This window comes from Micromonas commoda, chromosome 11, assembly GCF_000090985.2.
Source record: "Micromonas commoda chromosome 11, complete sequence".
Lineage (NCBI taxonomy): Eukaryota > Viridiplantae > Chlorophyta > Mamiellophyceae > Mamiellales > Mamiellaceae > Micromonas > Micromonas commoda.
The window spans coordinates 600657-627529 of NC_013048.1; the positions used below are offsets into that span (position 1 = coordinate 600657).

The 26873-nt window shown below is 65.9% G+C and overlaps 14 protein-coding genes across 14 annotated transcripts; 8 read left to right on the forward strand and 6 right to left on the reverse strand.

The window, feature by feature from the left end:
- Positions 1 to 130: 130 nt before the first annotated feature.
- On the forward strand, positions 131 to 790 carry MICPUN_62542 (predicted protein; the record flags this gene model as incomplete). The annotated part of the gene is made up of 1 exon (XM_002504889.1): positions 131 to 790. The coding sequence occupies one exon, from the start codon at positions 131 to 133 to the stop codon at positions 788 to 790; it is 660 nt and encodes a 219-aa protein (XP_002504935.1).
- A 32-nt stretch (positions 791 to 822) lies between these two features.
- MICPUN_109161 (predicted protein) lies at positions 823 to 1850 on the reverse strand. The gene has a single exon (XM_002505193.1). It carries the CDS (start codon positions 1821 to 1823, stop codon positions 897 to 899), a length of 927 nt encoding a protein of 308 aa, XP_002505239.1. The 5' UTR covers positions 1824 to 1850; the 3' UTR covers positions 823 to 896.
- A 113-nt stretch (positions 1851 to 1963) lies between these two features.
- On the forward strand, positions 1964 to 3323 carry MICPUN_62544 (predicted protein). Its single transcript, XM_002504890.1, has 2 exons — positions 1964 to 2006; positions 2149 to 3323. The coding sequence occupies exons 1-2, from the start codon at positions 2004 to 2006 to the stop codon at positions 3274 to 3276; spliced, it is 1131 nt and encodes a 376-aa protein (XP_002504936.1). The 5' UTR covers positions 1964 to 2003; the 3' UTR covers positions 3277 to 3323.
- Positions 3324 to 3963: 640 nt separating this feature from the next.
- On the forward strand, positions 3964 to 4592 carry MICPUN_109163 (predicted protein). The gene has a single exon (XM_002504891.1). It carries the CDS (start codon positions 4093 to 4095, stop codon positions 4540 to 4542), a length of 450 nt encoding a protein of 149 aa, XP_002504937.1. The 5' UTR covers positions 3964 to 4092; the 3' UTR covers positions 4543 to 4592.
- Positions 4593 to 4678: 86 nt separating this feature from the next.
- Positions 4679 to 7444, forward strand: MICPUN_62546 (predicted protein; the record flags this gene model as incomplete). Its single annotated transcript, XM_002504892.1, has 2 exons — positions 4679 to 4957; positions 5097 to 7444. The coding sequence occupies 2 exons, from the start codon at positions 4679 to 4681 to the stop codon at positions 7407 to 7409; spliced, it is 2592 nt and encodes an 863-aa protein (XP_002504938.1). The 3' UTR covers positions 7410 to 7444.
- Positions 7445 to 7450: 6 nt separating this feature from the next.
- On the reverse strand, positions 7451 to 9850 carry MICPUN_86270 (predicted protein; the record flags this gene model as incomplete). The annotated part of the gene is made up of 2 exons (XM_002505194.1): positions 7451 to 8966; positions 9099 to 9850. 2 exons carry the CDS (start codon positions 9848 to 9850, stop codon positions 7451 to 7453), a joined length of 2268 nt encoding a protein of 755 aa, XP_002505240.1.
- A 115-nt stretch (positions 9851 to 9965) lies between these two features.
- Positions 9966 to 11480, forward strand: MICPUN_62548 (predicted protein; the record flags this gene model as incomplete). The annotated part of the gene is made up of 1 exon (XM_002504893.1): positions 9966 to 11480. The coding sequence occupies one exon, from the start codon at positions 9966 to 9968 to the stop codon at positions 11478 to 11480; it is 1515 nt and encodes a 504-aa protein (XP_002504939.1).
- Positions 11480 to 14489, reverse strand: PHO1 (glycosyltransferase family 35 protein; the record flags this gene model as incomplete). Its single annotated transcript, XM_002505195.1, has 2 exons — positions 11480 to 14027; positions 14166 to 14489. The coding sequence occupies 2 exons, from the start codon at positions 14487 to 14489 to the stop codon at positions 11652 to 11654; spliced, it is 2700 nt and encodes an 899-aa protein (XP_002505241.1). The 3' UTR covers positions 11480 to 11651.
- Positions 14490 to 15279: 790 nt separating this feature from the next.
- MICPUN_62550 (predicted protein) lies at positions 15280 to 16341 on the forward strand (the record flags this gene model as incomplete). The annotated part of the gene is made up of 1 exon (XM_002504894.1): positions 15280 to 16341. One exon carries the CDS (start codon positions 15280 to 15282, stop codon positions 16339 to 16341), a length of 1062 nt encoding a protein of 353 aa, XP_002504940.1.
- Positions 16342 to 16398: 57 nt separating this feature from the next.
- MICPUN_103103 (predicted protein) lies at positions 16399 to 17928 on the reverse strand (the record flags this gene model as incomplete). Its single annotated transcript, XM_002505196.1, has 1 exon — positions 16399 to 17928. The coding sequence occupies one exon, from the start codon at positions 17926 to 17928 to the stop codon at positions 16399 to 16401; it is 1530 nt and encodes a 509-aa protein (XP_002505242.1).
- Positions 17929 to 18063: 135 nt separating this feature from the next.
- MICPUN_62552 (glycoside hydrolase) lies at positions 18064 to 21315 on the forward strand (the record flags this gene model as incomplete). Its single annotated transcript, XM_002504895.1, has 1 exon — positions 18064 to 21315. One exon carries the CDS (start codon positions 18064 to 18066, stop codon positions 21313 to 21315), a length of 3252 nt encoding a protein of 1083 aa, XP_002504941.1.
- Positions 21316 to 21524: 209 nt separating this feature from the next.
- Positions 21525 to 22730, reverse strand: MICPUN_62553 (predicted protein; the record flags this gene model as incomplete). Its single annotated transcript, XM_002505197.1, has 1 exon — positions 21525 to 22730. One exon carries the CDS (start codon positions 22728 to 22730, stop codon positions 21525 to 21527), a length of 1206 nt encoding a protein of 401 aa, XP_002505243.1.
- Positions 22731 to 23669: 939 nt separating this feature from the next.
- On the forward strand, positions 23670 to 25350 carry FOLR (predicted protein). Its single transcript, XM_002504896.1, has 3 exons — positions 23670 to 23797; positions 23907 to 23998; positions 24100 to 25350. Exons 1-3 carry the CDS (start codon positions 23699 to 23701, stop codon positions 25127 to 25129), a joined length of 1221 nt encoding a protein of 406 aa, XP_002504942.1. The 5' UTR covers positions 23670 to 23698; the 3' UTR covers positions 25130 to 25350.
- Positions 25351 to 25460: 110 nt separating this feature from the next.
- DUS (dihydrouridine synthase) lies at positions 25461 to 26858 on the reverse strand (the record flags this gene model as incomplete). The annotated part of the gene is made up of 1 exon (XM_002505198.1): positions 25461 to 26858. One exon carries the CDS (start codon positions 26856 to 26858, stop codon positions 25461 to 25463), a length of 1398 nt encoding a protein of 465 aa, XP_002505244.1.
- Between the last annotated feature and the right edge of the window lie 15 nt (positions 26859 to 26873).

Genomic DNA, 26873 nt, shown 5'->3' on the forward strand with positions numbered 1-26873 from the left:
CCTCGACTCCTCGTCTTCCGCTCCGACAGTCCGAGGAGGGGATATTTTTCAGGATATTTTCCTTTCCAACCTTGGGAAACGGCTCTTCGTCACTATTCACCGCACACGCGCGCCACCACCTCCCGCTATCATGTGCCACCCCATCTTTCGATTCATCGCCGTCGCCTCCCTCGCCTGCGCCGCCACCCTCGCGCACGCTTCCACGTGCGAGGAACTGTACACCCCCGAGCGCCTCGAGCTTGCGAGGCGTATGGTGGAGTGCTCCCTGGATAACTACCCCTCCGACTGCGTCGCGCCCGTGGACGAGACCGACTTCGTCTACTCCCAAAACTTCGAGCGATACGAGGTGAAAGGTAAGGCGCAGTGGGACACCTGGCTCGAGAACTTCTTCGCGCTCAACCCCGATGTGAGGGTCCGAGTCGTCAAAGGTAAAGGAGAGTTCTGCACTCCTCTTCGGTACGCGTCGGAATGGACCATGAATATGACCTTCCAACCGAGCGGCGATAAGCTCGTGGACGTCGAGGGCGCGTCCGTGATCACGTTCAAGGGACCGAACGACAACACGATGGTTCGAATGAAAGATTACAGCCCAGACATGGAGATCTACGGCCTTCTCCCCAGGATCGGACCGCCGCTCGTCACGGTGAAACGGGGCATCGACGAGTGCCTGAGGACCGAAGGCGGCTGCGAGTCCGAGGAGGCCATGATGAAGATCGCGTCCCTTCTGTTGGGAACCACCGAGGAAGTCCCTTCGCTCGAGACGAAGCCGTCCGCGAAAAAGAAAAAGTGAGCGCGCGAACGGGGGGCGACAGAGGAGTCATCGACACGTAATACGCAACGACCAAACACGCTAAAAAACCATCTCGTCGGTAACACGCGCACCCCCGCCGCGTCGCTCACCACGAATCCCCGAACCTCTCGTACAGCATCTCGTACATCAACAGAGCCGACGTGAAGTGCCAGATCGAGTGGAAGAACACGTACCCGTGGTACATCCCCCTTCGCTTGCACGCCGCGGCGATGAACATGCACACCACCGGCAGTGCCGATGCCTCGACAACCTCAGTGAGGTGACCCCTCTTGGCGCCGATGCACGACAGTAGGAACATGACGTACACGTTCGCGCACAGCACGTCGCAGAACAGCAGGTTGGACACCAGCCTGCGTCGCTCGGGCGAAGCGCCCGTCACCCCCGCGATGGCGCCCGCCATCGGCGCCTCCCAGATTGGCGCATCCTCGCCCACGAACTGGCAGAGCTCCTCCTCGTCGTCGCTGGGGTGGTCGTTGAGTCCGTTCGGCACGCCGTCGTCGAACGCCCGCGGGCTACCGCTCATCCTCTTGTCGTTCAGCCGCCCGCTTCGCCTCCTCAGACCCCTCGGGGTCGCCACCGTCATCGACCCGACCTCGTGAAGGGGCGTCAGCGTCACCCCCGTCAGCTGCTCCGCGCGGCCGACGAGGATATTCCAATCGTGCAGGGCGCACGCGCACGCGCGGTCCAGGTTGAGTTGCGCGCCGTGGAACGCGCTGGACGCGAGCGCGACGAGCCCGACGCATATCGCGTGGAACAGATTGCTGCCGCAGTACGGCCGGAGGCACTCCGCCACCGGGTGCTGCAGCGCCTTGGCGGGCAGCGACTGGTACAGCGCGAGGCCGCAGATTATCCAATACGGCACGTTGGTGAACCAGAACGCCCACTTGACCCACGGCTTGAGCTTGTCGTGCATCACGAAGTTGTGGGACATCTCCCTGTTCCCCGAGCGCTTCTTGCCCCGCACTCTGCTGTGTAGCACGTCCACGGCGTCGAGGATGTGTCCCGCCACCATCGCGCACGCTTCCCAGATCGACGCGCTTCGATCTGTGCTGACTCAACAGCAAAAAAGCCGCAAAAAAAGCCGCATCTTGCCACGCAGTCAAATATCTTCACCACCGCGCAGGGAGCACTCGCAGACCGCTCCCCGCGCATCGGGGGAAGAGATCCGCGGGTTCGAGCGCGGGACGACGCCATGGTGAGCCTCACGACCGCGCCGCCACCCGTCGCGCGCGCCGATACACCGCCAACCCCGCGCGTCGTCGTCGGCTCCCCGACCCGTCCCGAGCCCTAACAATTTTCCTCGCTGACACGCCCGATCCGACGCCTTTCCTTCGCAGGGGAACGGCTCGACCAAGCTGGACAAGGCGCTCCTGGCGGACACGGACGGCGAGCGGTACTACGGCCTGGAGAACTTTGGGAACACTTGCTACGCCAACTCGGTCTTGCAGGCGCTCTACTTCTGCAAGCCGTTTCGCCACGCGATCCTCGAGTACCACGAGTCGCTCCCGAAGGATCACGACGAGAGCCTTCTGACCGCGCTCGGGGACCTGTTCGCGTCCATCTCCAACCAGAAGAAGCGCACGGGCGTGTTGGCGCCCAAAAAGTTCATCGAGCGGCTCAAGAAGGACAACGTCATCTTCAACTCGTACATGCACCAGGACGCGCACGAGTTTTTCAACTTTGTGGTCAACGAGTGCTGCGAGGTGCTCGTGAAGCAGCACCGGCGGGAACACCCCACGCCGGACGGGGAGGAGACCAAGCCGGTGAAGACGTGGATCCACGACATATTCGAGGGAGGACTGACGAATCAGACCCAGTGTTTGTGGTGCGAGAACGTCACGTCGCGGCACGAGGCGTTTATGGATCTGAGCCTCGACATTGAGCAAAACGCGAGTGTCAGCGCGTGCCTCAAGCAGTTCTCGTCCAACGAGCTTCTCGCGTCGCAGGATAAGTTCCAGTGCGACGCGTGCGGGGGCTTGCAGGAAGCGCACAAGCGCATGCTCGTGAAGTCCTCCCCGAAGGTGCTGGCGCTGCACCTGAAGAGGTTCAAGTACCTCGAATCCCTCGGCCGGCACGCTAAGCTCATGCACCGCGTGGTGTTCCCGTCGGAGCTCAAGATTCCCAACATGACGGAGGACGCGGACGGTCAGGACGCCGCGTACCAGCTCTTCGCGGTGGTGGTGCACGTGGGGTCGGGGCCCAACCACGGTCACTACGTGTGCCTGGTCAAGTCGCACGGGCAGTGGCTCACGTACGACGACGACACCGTGGAGCTGATGGACGACGACGCCATGAACAACTTCTTCGGCAGCACACAGGAACACAGCGGGGGGAACACGGAGCACGGCTATATCCTGTTCTACGAGAGGGTGGACGGGGCGGAGTGGAGCGGGAGCGGCGGCGGGGAGGGGTCGAGGGGCGCGCGGGGAGGGCTCAGCGAGGCCCTGGCGACGGCCCAACAGTAGCGGCAAGGAGCCAAAAAGTTTCAACGCTCTCATCGATAACTTTTGTCAAGCCTGAGTTTTTCGAACCCTCGGAGCCACGACGCGCGTCGCGGGTGACGTCCGAGTCGACCGCGGGGCATGGACATGATGTATCGCGCGACGGACCCGCGCCCGACGCGGCTCAGCGTGGACGAACGACGCAAGAGAGACGCGGACTCTAAGCGCCGCGCCAGACGCAAGGGGTACGCCAGTCGCGGGGGCCTCGACTCCCTCCGCCTCGAGCGCTGGTGGTTCGAGGCTGTTGGCGACCCGATGAAGACGGCGCTTACGGGCGACCAGGCGCTCGGGTTCTTCAACCGCGTCGGGTTACCCAGGGAGATCCTCGTGCGCGTGTGGGAGATGGCCAAGCGCGGGCGGAAGGGCGAACCCAAGGGTCTGCTGCGCCACGAGTTCGAGGCCGCCTGCTGCCTCGCCTCGGTGGCGTTGTTCGAGTACCCGCAGGTGGTGAAGCTCCCGGGGCGAGACATCGCGCGACACCCCGACGCGCACGCGCGCAAACGCGTCGGGTACGCGCAGGCGGGGATGTACTGGAAATTCTCGGCGTTCGACCTCGCCGCGGCTGCCCCGACGCCGCCTCCGACGCGTCACCACCACCCGCCGCCGCCAGTCACGCGAGCCGAACCGACCGGGAGCCAAAAACCGAGTCGACAACGACCCGCGGCGCCGGCGCCGCACCCCGGGGACTCGAGCTCCGAAGACGACGAACCGACCCCGCGCGCTGTGCCCAAGTTTGTCATCCGCGGCGCGCCCCCGCTCCCGCTCGAGCCGCCGCCGCCGATGCGAGCGGAACGCGACGATCGCGATCCCTTCGCCACCACCTTCCCGGTTGACGACTCGCTCGTGCCAAAGCCGACTTTAGGTGACTTTGCAAAAGTCGCTCCGCCTACCGTCTCGCCGATCCCGCCGCCGCCGCTGCCGCCGCCGCCGGTACGAACCGCGGTGCGCGCCGCGGATGACGAGACGAGCGACGCCGCCGCATCGACGGCGACGACGTCGCCCTTCGCGGGGACGACGACGACGCCGCCGGCACGCCCCGCGGACGACTACGCCGACTTTGACGCGCACTCGCCGTTGAACCTCTCGTCGCTCGGGCTGGACGACGGATATGGGGCGGCGAGGTCCCCGGACGCGCGATCGCCGGACGGGGCGTCGATGGAGCCGGCGCGGGGTAGGACGTACAGGGACGACCTGGCCGATAGGATATGGGAAGACTCGCGGTACCGGTAGGCGCTAGCTAGCCAGAGCTATAAGTTAGTTGTAGGCTTGGTCTTCGAGCGAAAAGGCGTTCCGAAATGTCACCCCGGAATGGTGGTGGAAAACCACGAGACGCTCGGCGCTCACTTCGTGCGGCGCGCGAGACGGGATGGCCAGCATCGCCGCGGCCGGAGCCGCGGCCGCGGCCATAGGCATGTGGTACTCGCAGCGACGCCAGCCGACCGTGAGCGAGTTCACCGAGCCGCCCACGAACTGGGGGGAGGCCATGCTTCGGCTCCACGAGGTTGTGCGCATCTCGTGGAAGGAGGCGTTGTCCAAGCTTGGGGTGTGGAGGCTTGATCACCTGCTCGCCATCAGGCACCTTTCCAACAGGGACATGAGCGCCGAGATCGCGGCTGATGCCGCGCGGTGCGGCACACTCGTGGAGGTGCGCCCTCGACCGCGCGCGAACCCCCGCGGCCCCTTCGGCACCGAGGCAATTATCATAAAGTGCCCGCTCGCCCAGATCCGCCCGGGCCCCGCCCCAGGACGCTGACCCCCGCGCACCCTCTCCGATTCCAACGCAGGACGGCGACGAGTGGATCGAAAAGCTGGACGCCATCGCGCTCGCCGCCGGGTACAACCGAACCCTCCGCGGCGCGCGCAACCTCGAGCAGATCGTCGCGAAGCTCGACCCGTCGCGAGCCGACATTCTCATGAGCCAACTTCGGCCCGCCATCCTGCAACCCGCGTACATCCTGGTCAGGGATCGCGTCGAGAAGAAGCTGTTCTTCGTCATCCGAGGCACGCACTCGGTGAGGGACACGGTGACGTCGTTAACCGCAAACTCCCGGCCGCATCACGCCATCGGCGAGGACGGAGCGCCCGTGCTCGGACACGCGCACGCGGGTTTTTTATCGACGGCGCGGTGGCTGGTGAAGACGTGCAAAAACGACCTCGCGGCGGCGAAGAGCGCCAATCCGGGGTACACCCTGACCGTCGTGGGTCACAGCCTCGGCGCGGGGACGGCGGTGCTGCTGACGCAGATTCTCCGCGAGCAAGACGGGGGCAACGCCCCGGGGAACCCGTTTGCGAACGTCGAGTGCATAGCTTTCGCGTGCCCCTCCTGCCTGTCGCGGGAGCTCTCCGAGTCGTGCCGTTCGTTCGTCACCACCCTGGTGTCCAACGCCGACATCGTCCCGTACGTGAGCTTCAGCAAGGTATCCGAGCTCCAGTCGCAGATCGTGAGCGCCGCGTGGGAGCAGCAGGTGCTGAAGAAGTGGAGGGAGACGACTCGCGCTTTAAGTTGCGTCGCGCCTCGGGCCAGTCGGTCGAACCTCGGTCCGGCCGACACCGCCGCCGCCCGCAGGGGCGCCGTCGACAGGGGCCCGCACTTCCTCTGCCAAGTGCCGGGTTCGCTGACGTGCGGGTTCGGGGGTCCGCCTCGCGTACGTACCTCGAGTCACTCGGAGGGTCACTCATCAGAGGGTGTTGTTTTGGACTCGCAAGCGTTTGACGTGGCGCACCTCCCGGGCGCGGCGGCGGGGGGAAACTTTCGCCCGAGGCGATGGCTCGGCGCGCAGCTCCGATCGCTGACGCGGGGGTTCGAGAACGGGGGTAAGGGGGGAAAGCTGAAGCAACTCGCGGGGCTGGGCGGCGCGCTCATCGCCGGCTGCGTCGCGCCCAGAAAACCGGCGACGCGAATTCCCGACGCTTATACTTTGGAAGACTCCAGGGCGTCAACCGGGCGCGTCAACCGGGAGGAGGAGCGAGAGTCCCCGCGGACGCAGACGATGGCGACGGCGCGCGGCGCGTGGCCCGCGGAGAGCCCGAGCGCGTCGAGCGCGGCGGCTCGCGAGGCTGCCGCCGGAGCCGCTCGTCCGGTTGATCGTTCGGAAAAGTCAGAGACGGAAAAGTCGGGGGGTCACCCAGAGACGTCGACGGGATGGGACCCTGATCGCGCGCCGCGCGCCGACGACGACCCGCTTCCGCAGTGGACCGCCGAGCTCGCGTCCGCGCGCGACCTGGTGCTCGAGCTGGACGAGGACGAGGAGTTACTCGCGCGGGCGCAGGGTGAGGCGGCGCAGGAGGTGCTCCGCCTGCAGGAGGAGCTCAGCGTGATCCACGCGGCGGAGATTCGGAGCGCCTCGCGAGCGGCTTCGACGGCGGGGGGCGACTCGGACTCGGACGAGGAGGACCGCTCGCCGCTCGCCGCGCCAAAGGCGAGTTGGAGCAGCATGGCGTCGCTGCTGGGACCCGGCGCGCCCGCGGACGTCGTCGCCGCCGCCGACGAGGTCGAGGCGGCTATCCAGGGACCGGATGAGATTAGGCCGGGGAGTTACGAACCGCGGGGCGCCGGAGTTAAGGGTTTAAGCGGTTTAAGCGGCGAGGACGACGACGCGGACGACGTCAGGGGGCAACAGCTCCTGGCGCAGCACGTGCTCGCCGAGCGCATAGCCACCGGCCGCGGCGGCAGCGACTGGAGGGCGGTCCAGCTGGAGCGCCGCGCGTCGCGCGGGTCTCTCGTCGGGTCGGACAACGAGGGCGCGAATTCGGAGGACACGGCTTTCACGGTGAAGCTGTACCCCGCGGGACGGATCCTTCACATGGTTCGAGCGGATGCGACTCCCGTGGACGCGAACGGCGGCGTCGGCGTCGGGGACGAGTCGTCTCGGGGGGAGGAGCCCGTCGCGGCGGCGCCCGGGAGCGCCGAGTGGAGGGCTCGGTTTCGGATGTACGCGGATGTCTCGGTGGACATGTACGACTCCATCAAGCTCTCGAGGACCATGCTGTCGGACCACTTCCTGCCAAAGTATCTGGAGGCGCTGGAGGATGTGCTCTGGAGCATGAAGAAGAAAAAAGAGGACGAGGCGGTGGCAAGGGCGACGGAAAGGACGTGAGCGCTCGTGATATATCACCCGACGATTTTCGTTGCACCCATCTAAATTCCGCGCTTCAGCGACAGCGACGGCATCGGCGGTATCGCCTCGCCCCAGCCACTCCTGAAGGACTTCATCGACGACGCCGACGACCGCACCGACGGCGCGTCGCTCCCTCCCGCGTCGTGTCCCGACGAAGTTTTCGCCGCGTTGTCGAAGAAGTACCCGTTGAAGTTGAGCCGCAGCAGCAGCGTTCGCAGAAACGGCGCCTTGGGATCGTTTGCCAGCCTGTTCGACCTGAGCACGGTGTACAGCGCCGCGCTCTGCCTCGAGAACTCCGCCCCGATGGCCTCGATCTCGTCCGCCGTCTCCTCGCCGACGCCCTCCCCTAACCCGTCGCTCGGCAGGCTCTTCACGACGGCGAGAAGGTTCCCCGCCAGTCGCATGATCGTCTCGATGACGTCGGAAACGGACGGCAGATCCAGGAACGACTGCGCGGTGAGTGCGGCGAGGAACGCCCTGTGCGCCCGTTGGCACTCCGAGAAATCCCCTTCGCTCGCCTCCACCCTCTCGATCATCGCGCGGTACTGCGCCTCCACCACGTCAACCTGCAGGTACGTGAACCAGTTGTTCACCACGAACGCCATGTCGTGCCTGACGCGCTGGCACAGCTGGAACGCGCCGTCGCCGCCGAAACCCTTCACGCCGTGCCCGCTCGTGAACGAGCCCGGGGTGGTGGTCCACCTAAGTGTGCCGCTCGCGGACTTTCGCCTCAACGCGAACCACGCGTCGTCCAGCGCCAACGCCGCGCGTCTGAGCCGGAACAGGTACTGGAACAGGTGATTGTACCGCCGCTGAACGCTCCTCGTGAGCAGCAACCCGAGGGGCCACGGCGTGGCGTACTCGAGCTCCAGTCCGTCCCAGCCGTCGTACGAGGGGACCCTGACGTTGGGCCCGCGCTTTTGGACGTTGGACCCACCGGCGCCGGCCCCCGTGTCGTCGACGCCCTGGTTGGGTGAGACGAACCGGAGCCGAAACCTGGGCAGGAGCGGGTCGTCAGACGCCGACGACTTGGACGCGGCGGCGGCAAAGGGAGCCGCGACGTCAGCCTCTGCGGTGTTCGCCCTGGGCGGCACGGCGAGGAGGGACGCCGCCTCCTCGAAGAAGGACTGGAAAAAGTCCCCGCGACCGAGGAGATGGTACGATCGAAGCGCCTCGAGGTGCTTCGCCAGTTTCGCGTCGCGAACCACCAGCTCGCCGAGCCTCGCCGCGACTGGGGCGCGAATCCCCTCAACCGTCGACTCAAACGCCAGCCTGTCAAACTCCCCGTCGTTCCCCTCACCCTCCACCCGCGCGAGCCCACGCAGCGCCTCCGTCGCCCTCGACGCCACCGCGTCCGGCAGCAGCGACCCGCCCGCGAACTCGCCCCTCGGCCGCGTCAGCACGCGCACCGCGCGACCCGCGAAGAGCACAGCCTCCGCCGCCGGCAGCTCCACTCCCGGCGGCAAAGCCTCGAGCGATACCTGGAAGCCCCTGTGCCACTCGCGCTCGCCGCCGTCGTCGCCCGGGGCGTTGCCGCTCGACGATCCCCCGTCGCGGCGACGGATCGCGTCGTCGTCGCTCCCAAAACACGACCGGCCGCCGTCGACGCCAGCTGTGTCGCCGTCGACGATGGAGTCGTCGAGCCCGTACGCATCCGCGGTTGGCCACCCGAGTGCGCCCGTCGCCTTGGCCGCGCCGCTCTCGTCAAAGTCGCCGAGGTAGACCCCCCCGTCGCCGCCGGCGCCCTCCACGGGCCTGACCCAGAACTCCCCGTGCGGGTCGACCAGCACGCCGTGCACGGTCCACGCCAGGAGCTGCTGGTACATGGCGCGGTAGCACCTGGCGCGTAGCGATCGGAGCGCGGCTTCGAGCTGGGGCGCGCCCGCGGCGAGCGCCGCGGCGTGCAGGTGATGGAGCAGAGGAGCTCCCTTGAGGTCGGGGCGCTCGATGACGGGTCGTAAGGTGACGTGAAGCGCGGGGAGGACGAGCGCGAAGCCGGAGAGCGCGGACTCGAGCGCGGCGGGGAGCGCGGGGGTGACCCCGCGCAGGATGTCCTGCTCCAGGCGTAGGATGGCGGACTCGTACGTGGCGAGCACCTCGGAGACTCCCGCGGCGAGCGCCCTGCGGTAGAGGCTGCCCCCCGACGCGGGCGCGTTGAACGCGAACGACGCGTCGGGTCCGCTCGGTAACGTCGCCATCGTCGTCCCGGCCTCGTCCTCGCGCGCGACGAACCGCTCCAGGCAGCGAAAGGCGTAGCCCAGGGAAACGAGCCGATCGAGGCTCGCGCGCTCGGGGGGCTCGAGGAAGGGCAGGTCTGGGGAGACGCGGAATCTCTCCTGGCCGCCGTCGCTCGTCGCCGGCACGAGCGTGATGACCTCTCCGGGCACCCCCAACAGGGCGAGCAGCACCTCGGGGACCATGGCGCGCCTCACACTGTCCCGCCGGACGTTCCAACAATTTCAAATATCTCCCGCCGCAGCTGTTGGTATCGCGCACAATTTCGTCCACGACGCCCGCCGGCGACGCAGCGCGCAGATGCGGTCCGTGGACGAGGAGGTCGAGGACGTCATCGGCCGCCTGAAGGCTGCCGTCGGCGTCTCGCTCTTCGACGCGTCCGCGGCGCGCGGCGGACCCTCGCTCTTCGACCGCGCATACGATGCGGACGTTCCGCGCGGCACGGTGGACGACGACTGGGACCCGGTCCCGAGCCCGAGGCGACGCGACGAGAACGACGAGTCCGGCGACGAAGGCGTCGACGACGACGCGAACGCCACCGCGAATTACCTGCACAGGAGCGCGACGGACGACGAGGTTCGCGGCATCCTCGCCAACCTGTACAGAGTCGCCACCACCGGCGGGCCCATCCCCGAGGATCTGAAAGAGCCCTCGTGGGACGACCGCGAGCTTCCCCGCTGGGATCCCGCGACGCGCGCGAAGTGGGACCCGAGGGCGACGAAGCCGTACGTGATGGAGGGCGTCATGCCCCCGTGGCACGCCAAGTCCTACTACAAAGTCGTCGCGGCGGTACCCGAGGGCGCCGTGCGCGCGTCCACGTCGGAGAGAGCCGCGGAGGTGATACGACGGGGCGCCGGCGACAAGTCACGCGGCGACGTAGCCACCACAGCTGGCGTCGAGTACGTGTCCGTCTACGACGGCGTCACCAGGTACCGCCCGGGCGTGACGGTGTGTCACCCGGCAAAGGAGACGCATAAAGGCGGGTTATACGTCGCGGAGACGATCGAGGGATGCCTGAGAAGGGACGCGGAGATGTTCCCGACGGCGTCCGCAATGCTCACGGCGCCGAGAGCCATCGCCCGCGTCAGGTGCTGGAATCCGGACAGGCTCGAGGAACCGGTGAGGTACGGGGGCAAGCTCGCGTTCACGTGCTGCCACGTGGAGGAGATCTTACCGTACCCAACCACGTGGGGCGCGGGGATCAAGGGCGCGGGGACGTCGACGTGGTCGGCGGCGTTGCACGGCGGTCCGACTCCGAGCGGGACCCGCACCGAGTGGGACGAAAACGACGAAAACGCCCCCGCCGTCCGACTCGACGCCGACTCGTCGCCGTTGAAGTCGTCGTCGTCCGGGTTCCGGTACTCGGTGTTCTCCCCGTCGAGACCGCGGCGAGCGGCGAGGCAGGGCTACGACGACGTCGCGCTGGACGAGGCCGCGGGTGGGATGTTTCGCGGGATGACTCGCGCCTCGACCGGGACGCCCGGGGGTTTGCGGGGCGTGGCGAGAAGGTCGACGGAGGCGAGAAGGTCGACGGAGGCGAGAAGGTCGACGGAGGCTAATAGGTCGGGTTTGGGCGAGCTCGTGGACGACGAGGCTGCCGCCATCGTCGCGGAGCTGGAGGCGAGGGCCGTGGCGGGGGTGCAGGCGGGGGGCAGACGGAGGGAGGCGGAACGGGTCGGCGCGGGGGGTAAGGTTGCCGAGGCTGAGACGAAGGGCGCGGAGCGGTTGCTCCGGGCGCAGGCGAAGACGGTGGCTTTGGAGGAGGAGGTGAGGGCGATGGAACGGCGACTCGACCGAGCGAGGTACGGCGCGTAGAATGGAAACCGATGTGCATTATCATCAAGCCAGGCGTCTAGCTAGTGACAGATAGAATACCTGTACAATTCAACCCTCTTCCTCCTCATCCTCTCCTCCTCACAACCAATTTGAAAACCCCCCTCCCTCCACACGCGCCCGTCGAACCGAACCCGCCTCCGCGCTCCGAGCTCACATCTTGTGCGACGGGCCGTACGGCTTCGGGTTGGTGGGCATCGGTCGCTTGGTGGGCTTCACGTCCCAGATGTCCTCGGCGTACTCCCGAATGGTGCGGTCGCTGCTAAACTTTCCGCTGCCCGCGACGGACAGGATGGACTTCTTGGTCCAAAGCGCCTGGTTCCTGTAGTTTTCGTCAACCGCCTCCTGCGCCCTGATGTAATCGTTGAAATCGTTGGCGAGGAGGTAGTAATCCTGCGCACCACACACCGCGTCGCACACGGGCGCGAAGAAATCGCTCCAGCCGAAGTACCCGCTCCTGATCTGGTCCACGATTTTGTAAAACTCCTCAGGGACGTTGAAGAACTCGCGCTCGCGCCTGAGGCTGGGGACGACGTCGGCGCGGGCGCCAAAGATGAACATGTTCTCCTGACCAATCTCCTCGGCGATCTCGACGTTGGCGCCGTCCATGGTGCCGATGATGAGGCACCCGTTCATGGCGAACTTCATGTTGGAGGTCCCCGAAGCCTCGGTGCCCGCGGTGGAGATGTGCTGCGAGAGCTCCGAGCCCGGGACGATGATCTCCGCGCTGCTCACGTTGTAGTCGGAGAGGAAGACGAGCTTGAGCTTGTCGCCGATGTCGGGGTCCTTGTTCACCACGTCGCCGACGGCGCTGACGAGCTTGATAATTCGCTTGGCCATGTCGTAACCGGGCGCCGCCTTGCCGCCGATGATGCACACCCTGTCCACCTGCTTCTCCCTTTCCGCGGGGGTCATCGCCTTGAGGGCGTTGTAGCGGTGGATGATGTACATCACGTTCAAAAGCTGGCGCTTGTACTCGTGGATGCGCTTCACCTGAATGTCGAAGAGCGCGTTGGGGTTCACATCCACCCCGGTCTTGGCCTTGACCAGCTCCGCGAGGCGAAGCTTGTTTTCGCGCTTGACTGCAGCCCACTTCGCCTGAAACGCCGGATCGTCGCAGTGCAGGCGAAGGTCCGAGAGGAGGTCAAGCTCCTTGATCCACGCGCTCGTTCCAAGCGTCTCCGTGATGAGGGCGGAGAGCTTGGGGTTGCAGAACGCCAGCCACCGGCGCTGGGTCACGCCGTTAGTTTTGTTCTGGAACTTCTCCGGCATGATCTGGTAGAAATCCTTGAAGATGGTCGTCTTGATCAGCTCCGAGTGGATCGCCGCCACCCCGTTCACCGTGTGCGACGCGATCAACGCGAGGTGCGCCATGCGAACGTTCTTGTGACCGTCGCCCTCCTCGATGATGCTCATGCGGCCGATGGTGTCGTAGTCGTCGCCCATGATGCCCCGGAGCTCCTGGGTGAACCTCCAGTTGATGTCGTAGATGATCTGCATGTGCCTCGGGAGGACATTCTCCACCAGATCCACGGGCCACTTCTCGAGCGCCTCGGGGAGCACGGTGTGGTTGGTGAACGAGAACACGCGGGTGGTGATGTCCCATGACTTGGTCCAGCCCAGCCCGTGCTCGTCCATCAGCAGGCGCATGAGCTCGGGGACGCCGATGGTGGGGTGCGTGTCGTTCAGCTGCAGCGCAACCTTATCCGGGAAATCGTCGAAGTTGTCCTCGTGCGTCACCAGGTACCGTCGGATGATGTCCTGGAGCGTCGCCGACACCATGAAGAACTGCTGCTTCAGCCTCAGCTCCTTGCCCTGGTACGTTCGGTCGTCGGGGTAGAGCACCGCGCTGATCGTCTCCGCGCGCTGCTTCGCGAGAATCGCCTGGACGTAGTCGCCGGTGTTGAAAGACTCGAGGTCGAACTCCCGCGACGGCTTGGCGGACCAGAGGCGCATGTTGATGGTGTTCGGGGTGTTCCAACCCGGGATCGGGGTGTCGTACGCAACCGCGGTGACCTCCTCGCCGCTGTTCCAGATGAACGCCTGGCGCCCCTCAGATTCGAGAATCTCGACGTTGCCGTAAAACTTGATGGGGTACGCGATGTTGGGGCGCTCGATCTCCCACGGGTTGCCGAAGTTGAGCCAGTAATCCGGGTTCTCGTGCTGGAAACCCTCGATGACCTCCTGGCGGAACATCCCGTACTGGTAGCGGATGCCGTAGCCCCACGCCGGCAGGTTCTCGGAAGCCATCGAGTCTAGGAAGCAAGCGGCGAGGCGGCCGAGACCGCCGTTGCCCAGCGCGGCGTCCCTCTCCTTCTCCACCAGGTTCTCCATCTCGTATCCGAGCTGCTTGAGCGCCTCGCGGTAGGTGCCGTTCAGCTCGAGGTTGAAAAGCGAGTTTGTCAGCGACCGGCCCATGAGAAACTCCATGGACAGGTAGTACACGCGCTTCGGGTCCTGCTCGCGGAAGTACTGCTGGGTGTCGTTCCAGCTCTCGATGAGCCTGTCGCGGACGGACATCGACGTGGCCTGAAGAAAGCGAGGCCGGGGCGGACGGGTCAGTCCCCGGACGGTTCCTCATTTGGGATGGAAATAAAAAAAAAAGCCGAGGCGCGTGGGAAAAGTTTTGCGCCGGATCGCGAGAGGGGGGGAGGGCTCGGCGCGCACCTGGTACGCCTCGAAGTCGTCGAACCTGTAGCGCGACCTGGCGAGGGTGTACTCCACGTGGTCCACGATGGACTTTTGAACGCTCAACACGTCGTTCTTGGCGTACGAGTCCATGAGCGAGTACAGCAGATCCTTCTGCCGGGGGTTGGTCTCGAGGAAGGAGGTGGAGTCCTTCGGCCTGGCGCCCTGGTTGGACTTTAGGTAGTGCGCGTTGAGCACCACCTTGATGACCTGCTTGATGTTGGCGAGATCGTACACGTCGTCGACCTTGGCGCCGTTATCGCCGGTGACGTAGAACGTGTCCGCGGTCAGGTCACCCTCCATGTCCACCTCGGTCTTCTCCACGTTCAGTCCGAGGTCCTCGAGCGTCGTCTTCATGAGCTGCAAGATCCCCGGCCTGTTCGTGGCCTTGATCGAGACGATTGTGAACTGCGCGTCGCTGTCGCCGTCGACCACGATGGACAGGTCCGCGTCGCCCTCGACGTCGGAGATGTCCGCGCCCTCGGCCAGTGCTTGGACTATCATCATGCCCGGGCGGCGATGGCGAGATCCGCGCGAGCTGAACCCGCTAGGGGAGACTGCGCCCGAGGCCGGGGGCACCGCGGCGCGGCGAGGGCCAACACCTCGCCTCGCGCTCCTTGAAAAATTCGCCAGGGGCGCGCGGCCGACGGCCGCGGGGGCCGATGCGACCGACGACATGGCGCGTGGACGGTTCGAAAACGTCCGCTACGACCACCAACGGTTGTCCGCCGTGGAGGGGACAGTCCGCGAGGGTTTGTGGCGGCGCGACGGGCGGCGTGTCGCCCCACGAACGTTGTTGTTGGTTTCGATCGTCGAGCGCCAACTGAAGGAAATATCTCGATTCGGCCAGTCGCGAGACTGGTTCGCCATACGGAAAACGAGGGTCTGTTTTCTGGGTCTGCTGACTCGGACGAGAGGACAGGGTTCGTGAACCCCAAAAAGGGGACAAAAGGGGGATGGAATTCAAAATCGCGGGAAACGATGATGGAAACATCGGAAAAGGCATCGCGCTTCAGACGTCCACGGCTGCGACTGGCAAGATGAGCCCGCTGTCTCAGTCCTTCGGGGCGCGGGGGCGGCATCTCAAGGAACGATGCCGAAGCGTCCCGACCGCGCGCAGGTGCGAATCGATGCCTTCCTCTCGCCTCGAGGGGGCATCGCGTCCACGAGCGGCGGCTCGTTCGGGTCCGGCGTCGGGACCGCACCGCGCGGTGGCGGTCATCGCGCCAATCGAGACAGGGCGTTCGACGGGAGCTCGTTCGTGAACTGTCCGGTGTGCGATGCGAGGGTGGCTCTGCGGCTGATGAACGATCACATGGACGGTCCAACATGCGGGATCGGCGTCGGGACGCGCGACGAGACCCCGAGAGCGTCGGTTCCGGATCAGGAGGAACCCGCCGCGACGGGAGAGAAGGTTTCCGACCAGACGACGACGAAGACGGGTGAACTCGACGACGACGACGACGACGACACGAAGCCCTCGGCGCTGGCGGAGCTGATGCGAGCCTCCGCGACGGCACCGACGCGCCTCCCCGGGCATCATCTCATCCCCGACTTCATCACCCCGGACGAGGAGTCGCGGCTGATCGAGTACCTCGACCGGGACGAGTCCGACACCAACCCGTGGAGACCCTCCAACTTCAACGGCAAGCACAGAGGGAAGAAGTGGGGCGTGGAGGTGGACCTCAAGCGCCGGACGGTCGCCCCCGAGCGCCGCCCGTTGCCCGCGCTGGTGAGGGCCGTGGCGGATCGGATGCCCGCGGCGCATCCCGCACTGCGCGGCTTCGTCCCGAACGAGGCCAACGCCATCGACTACGACCGGCGCGGCGGAGCCGAACTCTTGCCGCACGTCGACGACAGGCAGATGTCCACGGACCTCATCGTGAACCTGTCGCTCGCGGGCGATTGCGTGATGACGTACGTGGAGGACGCGGGACGGGACGGGCGGCGGGGGGGATGGGAGGGCGTCCCCGCGGGGGCGAGGCGGGTCGACGTGTTCCTGCCCAGGCGCAGCCTGCAGGTGCAGAGCGGGCCGTGTCGTTTCAACTTTGCGCACTCGATACGGAACGAGAACCTTCGCGCGCCGCGGAGGGTGTCCATCACGTTCAGGCGGAGTCAGATGCCGCGGACGCGCACGCGGGTGCGAGGGGAGTAGGTAGGTAGGCGCGGGGTAGGTAACACTTAGCGCTAATTAAATTGATTGGACTCAAAGTCAGAGGTCTGGCGCGGCGACAGTCGGCGGCTCGCGGGCGGACCACGTCAAGCTGCGCCACGTGAACACGTCCGGGCCCAGCTGAAACCTGAGCAGCAACACGATGCACATCAGCGGCCACGCGAGCTCGAACGCCGGGTGTGCCGCCACCTTCGCCGCGATCGCCCTGAGGATCGCCGTCGCCCTCCCGCCGATATCCGCGTACAGATCCACCCCGGCATCGCCGCCGGTTCGGGACGCGACGTTTGGATCCGATACCCCCGCGCCTCCTCCTCCTCCTCCTCCTCCTCCTCCTCCTCCTCCTCCTCCTCCTCCTCCTCCTCCTCCTTCGAGCCACCTCGATTTGTTCGGGTCGCGTCCCTGCTGCGGTCGCGAGGTCTCCGGCGACTTGGGCTGCTGCGACGAGGACAATCGCCTTCCCCCGTCCGATCCGTTCACCGACCCGTCCTTCACCCTCATCACGTCCAACAGCGCCTGCCTCAGCTCCCCTATGATATCCGTCGCCTCCCGAAGCTTCCGCTCCGCCGCGTCCGCGTCGTCGTCGGCGGCTTCCCTCGTCTCGGCGAGGTCGTCCTCGGCGCTTACCCTCCTCCGTCGCTCCTCCTCGAGCGCGGCGGTGGCCGTTCGCAGGTGGTGCTCCAGCGCGGATTTGGCCTCCCTCTCCGTCGCGATCATCTCCAGCAGCGAGTTGACGGTGTCGTCCATCTCCTCCTCCGTGATGGTGGGCGCGCCGCCGGAGCTCTCGCGGCCCGCTCCGGAGAGCCCGCCGCCCGACTCGGCTCGACGCATCCGATCGCCCGAATCTTTTCGATCGCCCCCGCCCCGTTGCTCCCGTTGCTCGCGTTCCCCGGCGGTCCGTTCTCGCTCCCGCTCGAGCTCCTGCACGAGCCGAGCCTTATCGTTTCGCAGCGCCGCCGCCTCCATCTGCACCCGCGCGAGTTCCTCCTGGCACTCCCTCAGCTCCGTCTGCAGCGCCGCCTGGAGCCTGAGCTGCGCGTTGGGGTTGGGGTTCGCCGGCGCACGCGTCGGGTCGTCCGCCCCGGCCGGTCCGTCCGTCTGCGTGCCCCTGTCGTCCGATCGGTCCGACGCCGCGCGGCTGGGCACGCGCGCGCGGCGTGGGTCGGTCGGAGCGGCGTGGTCGGCGACGTCTTCGACGCGGACCCACGCGCCCTGGCCGTGCCGCCCGGTGGATTCTCCCCGGCCCGTCGACGGAGCGCGATTGGACCCCGCGCCCTGCGATCGCCGGTCGCCGCCGCGGTGGGATCCGCTGCCCTCCGATACGGAGTGTGCGCCGCCGCCCGAGATTCTCGCCTGCGCGCCGTAGAAGTTCACCTGCGCGGAGTGGTCCGGCCTCGGGGGATCGCCGCGGCTGCCGCGCCCGGACTTTTCGCTCCCGGCCCTGGACGACTGTCTCGAGCCTGAGCGCGTCTTGGCGAGCCTCTGCAGGCCGTCGGCGGAGGAGAATATGCTCGCATCGCCGCCGGAGAAGACCTTGCGGTCGACCCCGCCGGCGCCTCCGTCCCTCTCCATGGCCTCCCGGGGAGCGCGGCTCCGATGTGCCGTTCGCGGAATAATTGCCGAGCTCAATTTTACTTGTATCTCCGGCCACAATCCAGACGAGTCAAGCACGGGTCGTGGCCTGCCGGTTCGCGGACACGACGAGTGATGCGGCGGTCGGACGACGATGTCGATGCATCGCTGCGCGTCCTCCTGCGCACGGGTGACGAAGAGGGCTCTGTGGATGACGAGGAGGCCACGCGGGGCGGACGCGGGAGGGCGAGTTCGTTGTTGAATGGCCTCTTGTTGGCAATCGTGGTCGTCTTCTCCGTCCTCCTCCTCCTCCTCCTCCTCGCGCAGGCGCCGGTCGAAGCGGGGTGCGATCGCGTCCCCGGCTACGAGGGCCCTCCTGTCCCGCCGCCCGGCGACCGTCGGGTCCCCGGGAAGCTAAACGTCCACATCGTTCCGCACACCCACGATGACGTCGGGTGGCTGAAGACCGTCGATCAGTACTTCACGGGCTCCAACGCATCCATCCAACAGGCGGACGTCCGCAGGATCATCTCCAGCGTCGTGGACGAGCTGTCGAAGGATCCCGCGCGCACGTTCGTATACGCCGAGATGGCCTTCTTCTCCAGGTGGTGGAAGGAGCAGGGCGCGGCCGAGCGGTCCAGGGTTCGACTGCTGGTGAAGGAGGGGCGGCTTTCCTTCGTCAACGGCGGGTGGTGCATGCACGACGAAGCCGCGGCGCACTTCGCGGACATGATCCACCAGACATCCATGGGGCACGAGTTCATCCGTGCCAACTTCGGCGCCAGCGCTCTACCTCGGGTGGGGTGGCAGTTGGACCCGTTCGGTCACAGCGCGATACAGGCCACGCACCTCGGCTCGGGCGTCGGCCTCGAAGCGGTTTTTTTCGGTCGCGCCGACGTCGACGACGTGGCGCGGAGGATCGCCGACGGAGCGATGGAGTTCACCTGGCGCGGGTCCCGCAGCCTCGGACCTTCAAACGACGTGAAGGGCTTCGTACTGAGCAAGTACGGCAACTACGGCCCTCCTCCGGGGATGTGCTTCGACGTCGTCTGCGGGGATGACTCGCGCTGGCAGGACGACCCGGACCTGGAGGACTATAACGTCCCGGCGATGGTCAAAACGTTCGTGAACGCGGTGGAGGAGCAGGCCGGATGGTTCCTCGGCGCGAACGGGTCCACGCCGTACGGCGGGGACGTGATGCTCACGATGGGCACGGACTTTACGTACGGCGCCGCGCCGTACTGGTACGACCAACTCGACAGGCTCATTCGCCACGTGAACGCCGCCGAGGGCACCAAACTGAACGTCTTCTACAGCACGCCGTCGGCGTATCTGGACGCGAAAACCGGTAATCCGCACATGCGATGGCCGCTCAAGACTGGCGATTTCTTCCCGTACCGCTGGAACCCTCACCAGTACTGGACCGGCTATTTCACGTCCAGGCCGACGCTGAAGGCTTTCATTCGCCGCGGCGGCGAGTTTCTTCGAGCCGCGCAGTCACTGGCGGCGGTCGTCAGCCTCCGCGGGGTGGTGCACGCGCCCGGTGCGGAGACGTCCACCCCGTGGGACTTGTTTCGTCCCCTCGCGGAGGCCGTCGCCGTGGCCCAGCACCACGACGCCGTGTCCGGGACGGCGAAGCAGCACGTCACCAACGATTACGCCGTTCGAATACAACGCGGCGTCGACGGCGTCGAGGGTCACTTCTCGCGAACGCTCAACGCCGCGCTATTAACGCGTGGGTCACCCAGCGCACCGGCGCCGCCGTCGCCCGACCCCGACGCGGTCGCGACTCGGTGTCCCCTGCTCAACGTCAGCGCGTGTCCGGTGACGGAATCCATGACGCCCGGCGACGTCGTCGCGGTGCTCGCGTACAATCCCCTCGCGTGGGAGAGGATGGAACACGTGAGGATCCCGATGAACGCCGCCGCGGCGAGACGCGCCGTCGTCGTCGACGCGAGTTCGGGCGAGTTCGTGCCGTCCGCCACGTTGCCCGCGCCGCCGCCGGCGCCGCTCGCGGGGCGGACGACGACGCAGCTCGTCTTCTCTGTCGCGCTCCCGCCGCTCTCCGTCTCCACCTTTTTCGTGCGTTCGCTGTCCGAGAACGAGGTTCTTCCGGAGACGGCCTTAGCCGAGGCGGCGGAGGAGACGGGGGCGTCGGAGTCGGACGCGAACGACGGGGGAGCGGTGTCGGTGTCCGTGGATCCGAACGACGGCGGGTTACTCGTCGATTTCGTCGTCGACGCGACGTTCAACCTCACCGCAAAAATCACCGCCGCGTTCTACGCGTCTCACGACGGAAGCGACGGTTTCGTCCCCAGCGGAGCGTACGTGTTCAGACCCGACTCGTCCCAAGAGGCGACGCCGCTGCGCACGCCGTCGTTCGACGCCGCCGCGTTCCGAGCGTTCCGCTCCGGGGTTCTCGCCGAGACTCGCGTGGCGTTTGGGGATTGGGCGAGCGTCGCGGTGAGGACGTGGTCGAAAGAGCGGGTTCCTCACGCCGAGGTTGAGTGGACGGTTGGGCCCATACCGGTCGAGGCGGACGGCGTGGGGAAGGAGGTTATCGTGCGGTACTCGACCGGGCTGGCGACGGGCGGGACGTGGGCGACCGATTCCAACGGGCGGGACATGCAGCCGCGGCGGCGGGACCACAGGGACGACTGGACTTTTCGAAACGCGTCGGAGGAGCCGGTGAGCTCCAATTACTATCCCTTCGGATCGATCGCGACCCTGACCGGCGACGAACGCGCGGGATTCCATCTCTTGACGGATCGTTCGCAGGGCGTCGGGAGCATACGGGACGGCGAGCTCGAGGCGATGGTTCACAGGCGTAACCTCAACGACGACTGGCTGGGCGTGGGCGAAGCCATGAACGAGACCCAGTGCGGGTGCAGGGAGTGCGACTGCCCGGGACTGGTCGCGAGGGGCACGCACCTGATCGCGGCGACGACGCCGGCGACGGGGCCGAGGACGTACAGGGAGCTTCAGACGCGGTCGCAGAACCCGACGCAGCTGGCGTTCGCGAAGGTGAACGGTTGGTTTGAGGAGTCGATCCGGGGCGGTTCCCGAAGCGCAGTCTCCGTCTTTGCGGGGGAGGCGCCGAGGAACGTGCACGTGGTTTCCATCGAGAGGCTGCCCGGGGAGGACTGCTCGAGGGGCAGCGCGTGCGCTCGTATCGTGCTCGCGCACCTGTTCGAGTCCGAGGGGTGCGTGGGGTACGATGAGGAGCTGTCGGCGCCGGCGAAGGTGAACCTCGCGGATTTCTTCCCCGGTCGTTCAATCGTCGCCGTGGACGAACTCACCCTCTCGGGCACGCCGATCCGGCCGGGTGACGCCGTCGTGACGCTCGAGCCGATGCAGATACGCGCGGCAAAGGTCGAATTCGCTTGATGTTTTCGGTCTTGCTTGTTTTCAAACTCAACTCCCACGCGCGGGGCCTTCCAACGCTGTGCCAGAACGCCCCTCTACACGGCGGAAGTACCTATGGCTAATTTTAGCAGGAGCTTCCTCGCGGGCAACACGCTAGTCGCATCGCCCGCGGGAAGCCGCCGCTAACATGCTACGTGACTTGAAAGTAAACGCACGATCTAAAAGTGTCGTCATCTCGTTCCTCCGCTCCGATTCCGGGTGCTCCTCGTCAGGCGTTCGTTTATCGCCAGCCCGTTCGTCACGCCGTCGGCGTGACCGTTGGAACGCGTCTTGGCGACGCCGTCAATTTCCTCATTCTCCGGCGTGGGCGGTGACAGCTTTCGCTTGAGCGGAGGGGCCAGGCAGTTCGGGTCGCCGCCCACGTACACCTTCCCGTTCTCCTGCCTCACCGGCAGCGGCGGCGACAGCGACGCGGTCCTCGGCGGGGGCGAGTTCGAGTTCTTCTCCGCCGCTGCGGGTAAGTCGTCGTCGGAATTGTGCGTCGACCTCGAGAGCGTCATCACCCCGACGAAGCTCCGCTTGTTCGTCCGTTCGCAGTACAGCGGGCTCACTCGTAACCTCGCGATGAACTCGCTGCCGTCCTTGCGGTACCCCGTCAGCCTGGCCTCCGCGCACGCTCCCTGCTGCTTCACCGCGGTGACGAGCGCCTTGAAGAGCGCCTCTTCGCTGTCGGGGCACTCGATGAGCTCCTTCAGGTCGACGCCCACGCACTCCTCGGCGCTGTACCCGCACAACTGCTCCCACGCCGCGTTGACGTGAATCACCGTGCCGCCGTCCTCGTCCACCACGACCCGCGCTTCGTCGCACGGCGCCATCGCGTCGGCGAGCGTGAACGGCATCCCGGACTCCTCCGCCGCTCGGATGATGAGCGGCGGCGACGAAGGCCTCGCGGGCGGCGACGCGTTCCTCGTCGCGTCCACCCGGAGGCGCGCGTCGTCGTCGTCGTCGTGGCCCGTATCCTGCGCGACGCGTCCGACGTCGATGCGCGCGGAATCGCCGCCGAGCCTCGCGTATTTCCTACGGCGTATCTCGGCTCGCAGCTCGCAATTCTTCTCCTCGACGCCCTCCGCGGTCGCCGCGAGGGACGCGCATTCAGCCTCCGTCGCGGTCAGCTTGGATATCGCGAGGAGGTGGCGCTCGATGAGCGACTCCTTGTCCACGTCGATCGTGGCGAGCGCGTGGTCATCGAGCTCGCGCTGCGCGTCTTTCGCGTCTTCGTCGCCGACGCCGCCCGCCTCCCGGAGCTCGCCCTCGAGCTTCTCGTGCACGCCCGCGAGCCTGCGGAGGTTGGCGCTGAGGTCGTCCCTTTCCGTCTCCGCCGCGAGCAGGCGGCGTCGCACGGCGAGATGGCGCCGGACGAGCTGCTCGGGGGCCATGCCGCGAAGGTGCTCGTCGAGGGAGGCGGGCGCGTGGCCATCGGAGCCCTACGCGCGGATGGGAGGAGGGATACTGGGCTCAGTCGGTGGAGGGCTGCATGTTGTGACTTGGGTAAAAAAAAGTGCACGGTGGGGAAGGTGGGCGCGTCCACCATCGCTCGTGCCAGCGGGCTCACCTCCGATATATCACTGGCGGACCCCTCCTCGTCCGAGAATCGTCTTAGCTTCATGAATGAATCGATGCCGACTGGCGTAGGTCCTCCCGGGTTTCCCTCCCCGGGGCGTTTTCCCGATGCGCCCGGGGGAAACCCCGGATAGTTTTTTCGACAGCCGCGCGTCCGGTTAACGCCTCGCGAGAGTCGTGCGAGCCCCCGGTGCTTGCCGCGAGCGCGCCGCTCGACGCCTCACCAGTCGAACTCACGACCTCGGGGGACGAACCCTTCGGATATCGCCGCGCGACTCCTCCGTGTGTCCCGGAGACCGAGCTGCGCATCCCGAAAGCAACGTGTTTTCGTCATAAAATTTATGCGGCCTTCGTCATGTGCGGTAGCCCAGCTTTTGTATGGCGTTTTAGTCTGCGGGGAGCCTGTTCTCCTTTTCCTTTCCCCCTTTCCAGAAACGCCAGAAAAGGGAAAGAAACGGAAGAACGGCCACCAGCCGCGCTCGCCACATCGAAACGAGTCATCATCACATGTCCAAATTTTGGGTTCGGGAGCAAAGCTTTCGGGAGATCGGATTTTCTTCTCGGCCACGTCGTCACATCAACTCGGCTTTTGGATCAGCGCGTGTCGATTTAGCGCGTTTCAAAAGATCAAATTTCGCAGGGTGGTTCTCATACGATCCAGCCGCCACGTGGATCCATCTATCCAATTTCGTGCGGCCGCAAACGTTAGTTTCCCCGTCACGTCACGAGCCGGCGCCCACTTGTCTCCGGAACGGCGACCCCGTCGCCTCCGCGAACAGCGAACATGAACGCTCTGCGCCTGACCGTCCTCGCGGCGACCATCGCTTATGCATCTGCCCAGCAGGGTACCTGCGAGGTTTGCCATCTTCACTACTACCACAAGGTGAGACCCGTGCGACGATGATGTTTCGCAAAATCGAAAAGCGGAAAAAGCGTAAAGCGGCTCCGTCGTGCTCTTCTGACCGATGTCCCGACCCCCTGATACGCCGTAGGACGTTTCCCACGCCGAGATCTGGGGCTCCGATGTCTCCATTTGCAAGGAGTACGAACACGAGGCCTGCTGCACCAAGGATACCGTTAAGAAGTGAGTATCCCGTCACCTCAAACCCTCATCGCCTAGGGCTAAAATCAACTCACGCGTGAGGGGAACCGTACTGACAAACGACCCGCCAACCCTTTTCTTAGGATCGACGTCAACTCCAAGCTCTACGGTGATTACGATCTCGATGCTTGCGGCCTGAGTTCCAGCTGCAAGAAGTTCTTCATCGAGGAGTCCTGCTTCTACGAGTGCGACAGGAATGTCGGCAAGTGGCGCAAGCACGTCGACTGCGACGACGCTGGCGAGGACAACGGATGGGAGATCAAGGGCATGCCCGTCAAGGCGTCCTACTGGGACGCATGGTATGAGGCCTGCAAGGACCAATACTTCGCCTGGGGTCCCGGCGGCAGCTACTGGGACATCCCCAAGTTCACTACCGACTCCTACAGGGGCACCGGCCACCGCGGGCAGAGGACTGCGTACACCTCCTGCTCCAAGTTCAGCGACACCTACAAGAACGGCACGATGGTCGCCGAGGTCATGTGGGGCGGCGCCTTCACCTACGAGAAGGACGAGTCCAAGGCCTACGTCATGACCTTTCCAGACGGCACGGCGAACCCCAACAACGCCCTCTTCACCGATAAGGAATACCCGAGGGAGTGCGCCGGCCACGAGGTCAACCTCACTCACCCCGGCGTCGACATTATCACCGGCAACAGGGTATCGTACTCCGAGGTTGCCTGCCCGAGCGACTGGCACAAGGCTGCGAACTCCGGCATATCCGAAAGGAGCTCCCGCGGTACCCTCATCTGCGACTCGGATCTCAACACCGCCAAGACCGAACTCGTCTCTGGCACCAAGTGCAAGGCGTCCGGCACCACCTGCCCCGCCACGTGCAAGGCCCTCCTCGACGAGGTTGAGGTGGAGTGCTTCGGCATGGAGTTCACCTACACCCCCGTCGGCGGCACCGAGACGTACGGCAAGTGGAACACCGATAAGCTCGCCTGGTACGACATCGCGGATGCCGAACGCGTCAAGGCAAATAAGACGGACGCCTGCGATGCCATCATCGACCAGTACATCCTGGCGGCTACTCCATCCCCCGCGGGTATCATCCGCGCGCCTCTCATGGCCATCATGGGCTTCGTCGTCGCCGCACTCCTCGTGATTGCGTAAAAGCCCACTTTTTTTTCTCCTCGCGTGAAAATTAAAACAACCATTCTTTGACGGCACTGGGGGTGTCCGAGGCTCTTACGAGCCGAGGGCTGAGATCATACCCTTATTCACCGGATCGCGGTAATGCGCGCGTCGGGAAGTGCTTCACTTTGCGGGTCAAGCTCTGCTTGGCTCGCGGAGCGCTGTACTGCTACGCTGCCGGTCTGAAGAGATTTCAACTTATTACAAAAAAAATCCCAAAAAAAGACCAACGGAGGCGTGGGGAGAGTCTGTCTTAGTGTTTCTAATAACGACCTTTCCTTCGACTCCAACACCCGCGTCTCGACCCAGCTCACGTTCGAACGGCGTCCTTGCTCGCGTCCGCCGAGCCCTGGTACGCCGTCCTCAGGCTGAACGCGTCGACGAGGACCTCCCGGGGCTCGCCCCGCCACCGCTCAGCCACCAGTTCCTCCACGTCTCGCAGCAGCTTGGCCGCGTCGATCCCGGCGTCCAGGTCAACCTCGGTTCCGAGCACCCCCGCGACGTGCGGGAGCAGCGCGTCGTTTCCGGCGAAGAGGTACTTGCACACCTGCTTCAGCTTGCCAACCTTGAACCTCTCGGAATCCTCTGCGGGCGACCGACCCCGCCGACGACGACGTTTGCCCTCAGCCTCCTGCCTCTCAGCCTCCCCGAACACCTCGTCGGCGAACCTTCGAAGGAAACCCCGAATTTCATCCGCCTCCTCCTCCGCGGTCATCTCCCACGCGTATCCAACCGAAGCGTCTCCGGAAGTACCCCGGCGAAAGTTTTCATCCGACAGCGCCGCTCGACACCTTCGGAACACCAGCGGGTCCTGCACCGCGCCACGTCCTATCATCACCCCGGCGCACCCGGTGTCGCGCAGCATCTTTGACGCCAACGCGGCGCTCGTCACGTCCCCGTTCCCCACCACCGGCACGGACAGCAGGTCCACCGCGAAACCTATGTCCTCCCACGCCGCGTGGCCCGAGTATCCCTGCGCTCGCGTCCGGGGATGGAGCGTGACGAAGGACGCGCCCCCCGCTTGCGCCGCCAGGAGGTTCTCCCTCAGGAGCCCGCGGTCGTCGAACCCGCTGCGGAGCTTGACCGTCACGGCGCATCCCGTCCCGGCGACGCCCCGCGCCACCGCGCGCGTCATCGCCTCGACGTCGCGCGGGTCTCGGAGCAGCGACGACCCCGCGCCCTTGCCCGTGACGACGTTGGCGGGGCAGCCGCAGTTGAGGTCGACCCTCGGGGCGCCGCCCTGGTGCGCGAGGAACCGCGCGCATCGCTCGAGGAGGTCCTCGTTCGAGCCCATGAGCTGCGCGGCGAGGAGGTTCGGCGCGCGAGACGTCGGAGGTGGTGCGTCGCCGCGGACGTCGTCGTGATGCCACGCGAACCTCTCCCAGTCCGTCAGCTCGTCCGCGTCGTAGCCGGTCAGCGCGATGCCCCGCAGCAGCTTCTCCGGGTTGGCGCCCTGCGATAGCACCCCGGGAACGCGCGTGAACTCCCGACACGCCTCGTCGAACCCGCCGGTGCTGAACGCGAGCGCTCGTCGGAGACGTCGATCGCCCAAACCTTCCATTGGTGCCAGGAACAGCGGAGGAGCGCCGCCGTTCCTGCCGCGCTCGAAGAGCGCGGCGTAGTCCCTCCGCGGTGGCGGCGAGGATGAAGACGCGTGCCCCGCCGCGCTCGCGCGCGGGGACAACGCGCACGCCGTCAACGCCGACATTGCGCTCCGCCCAGT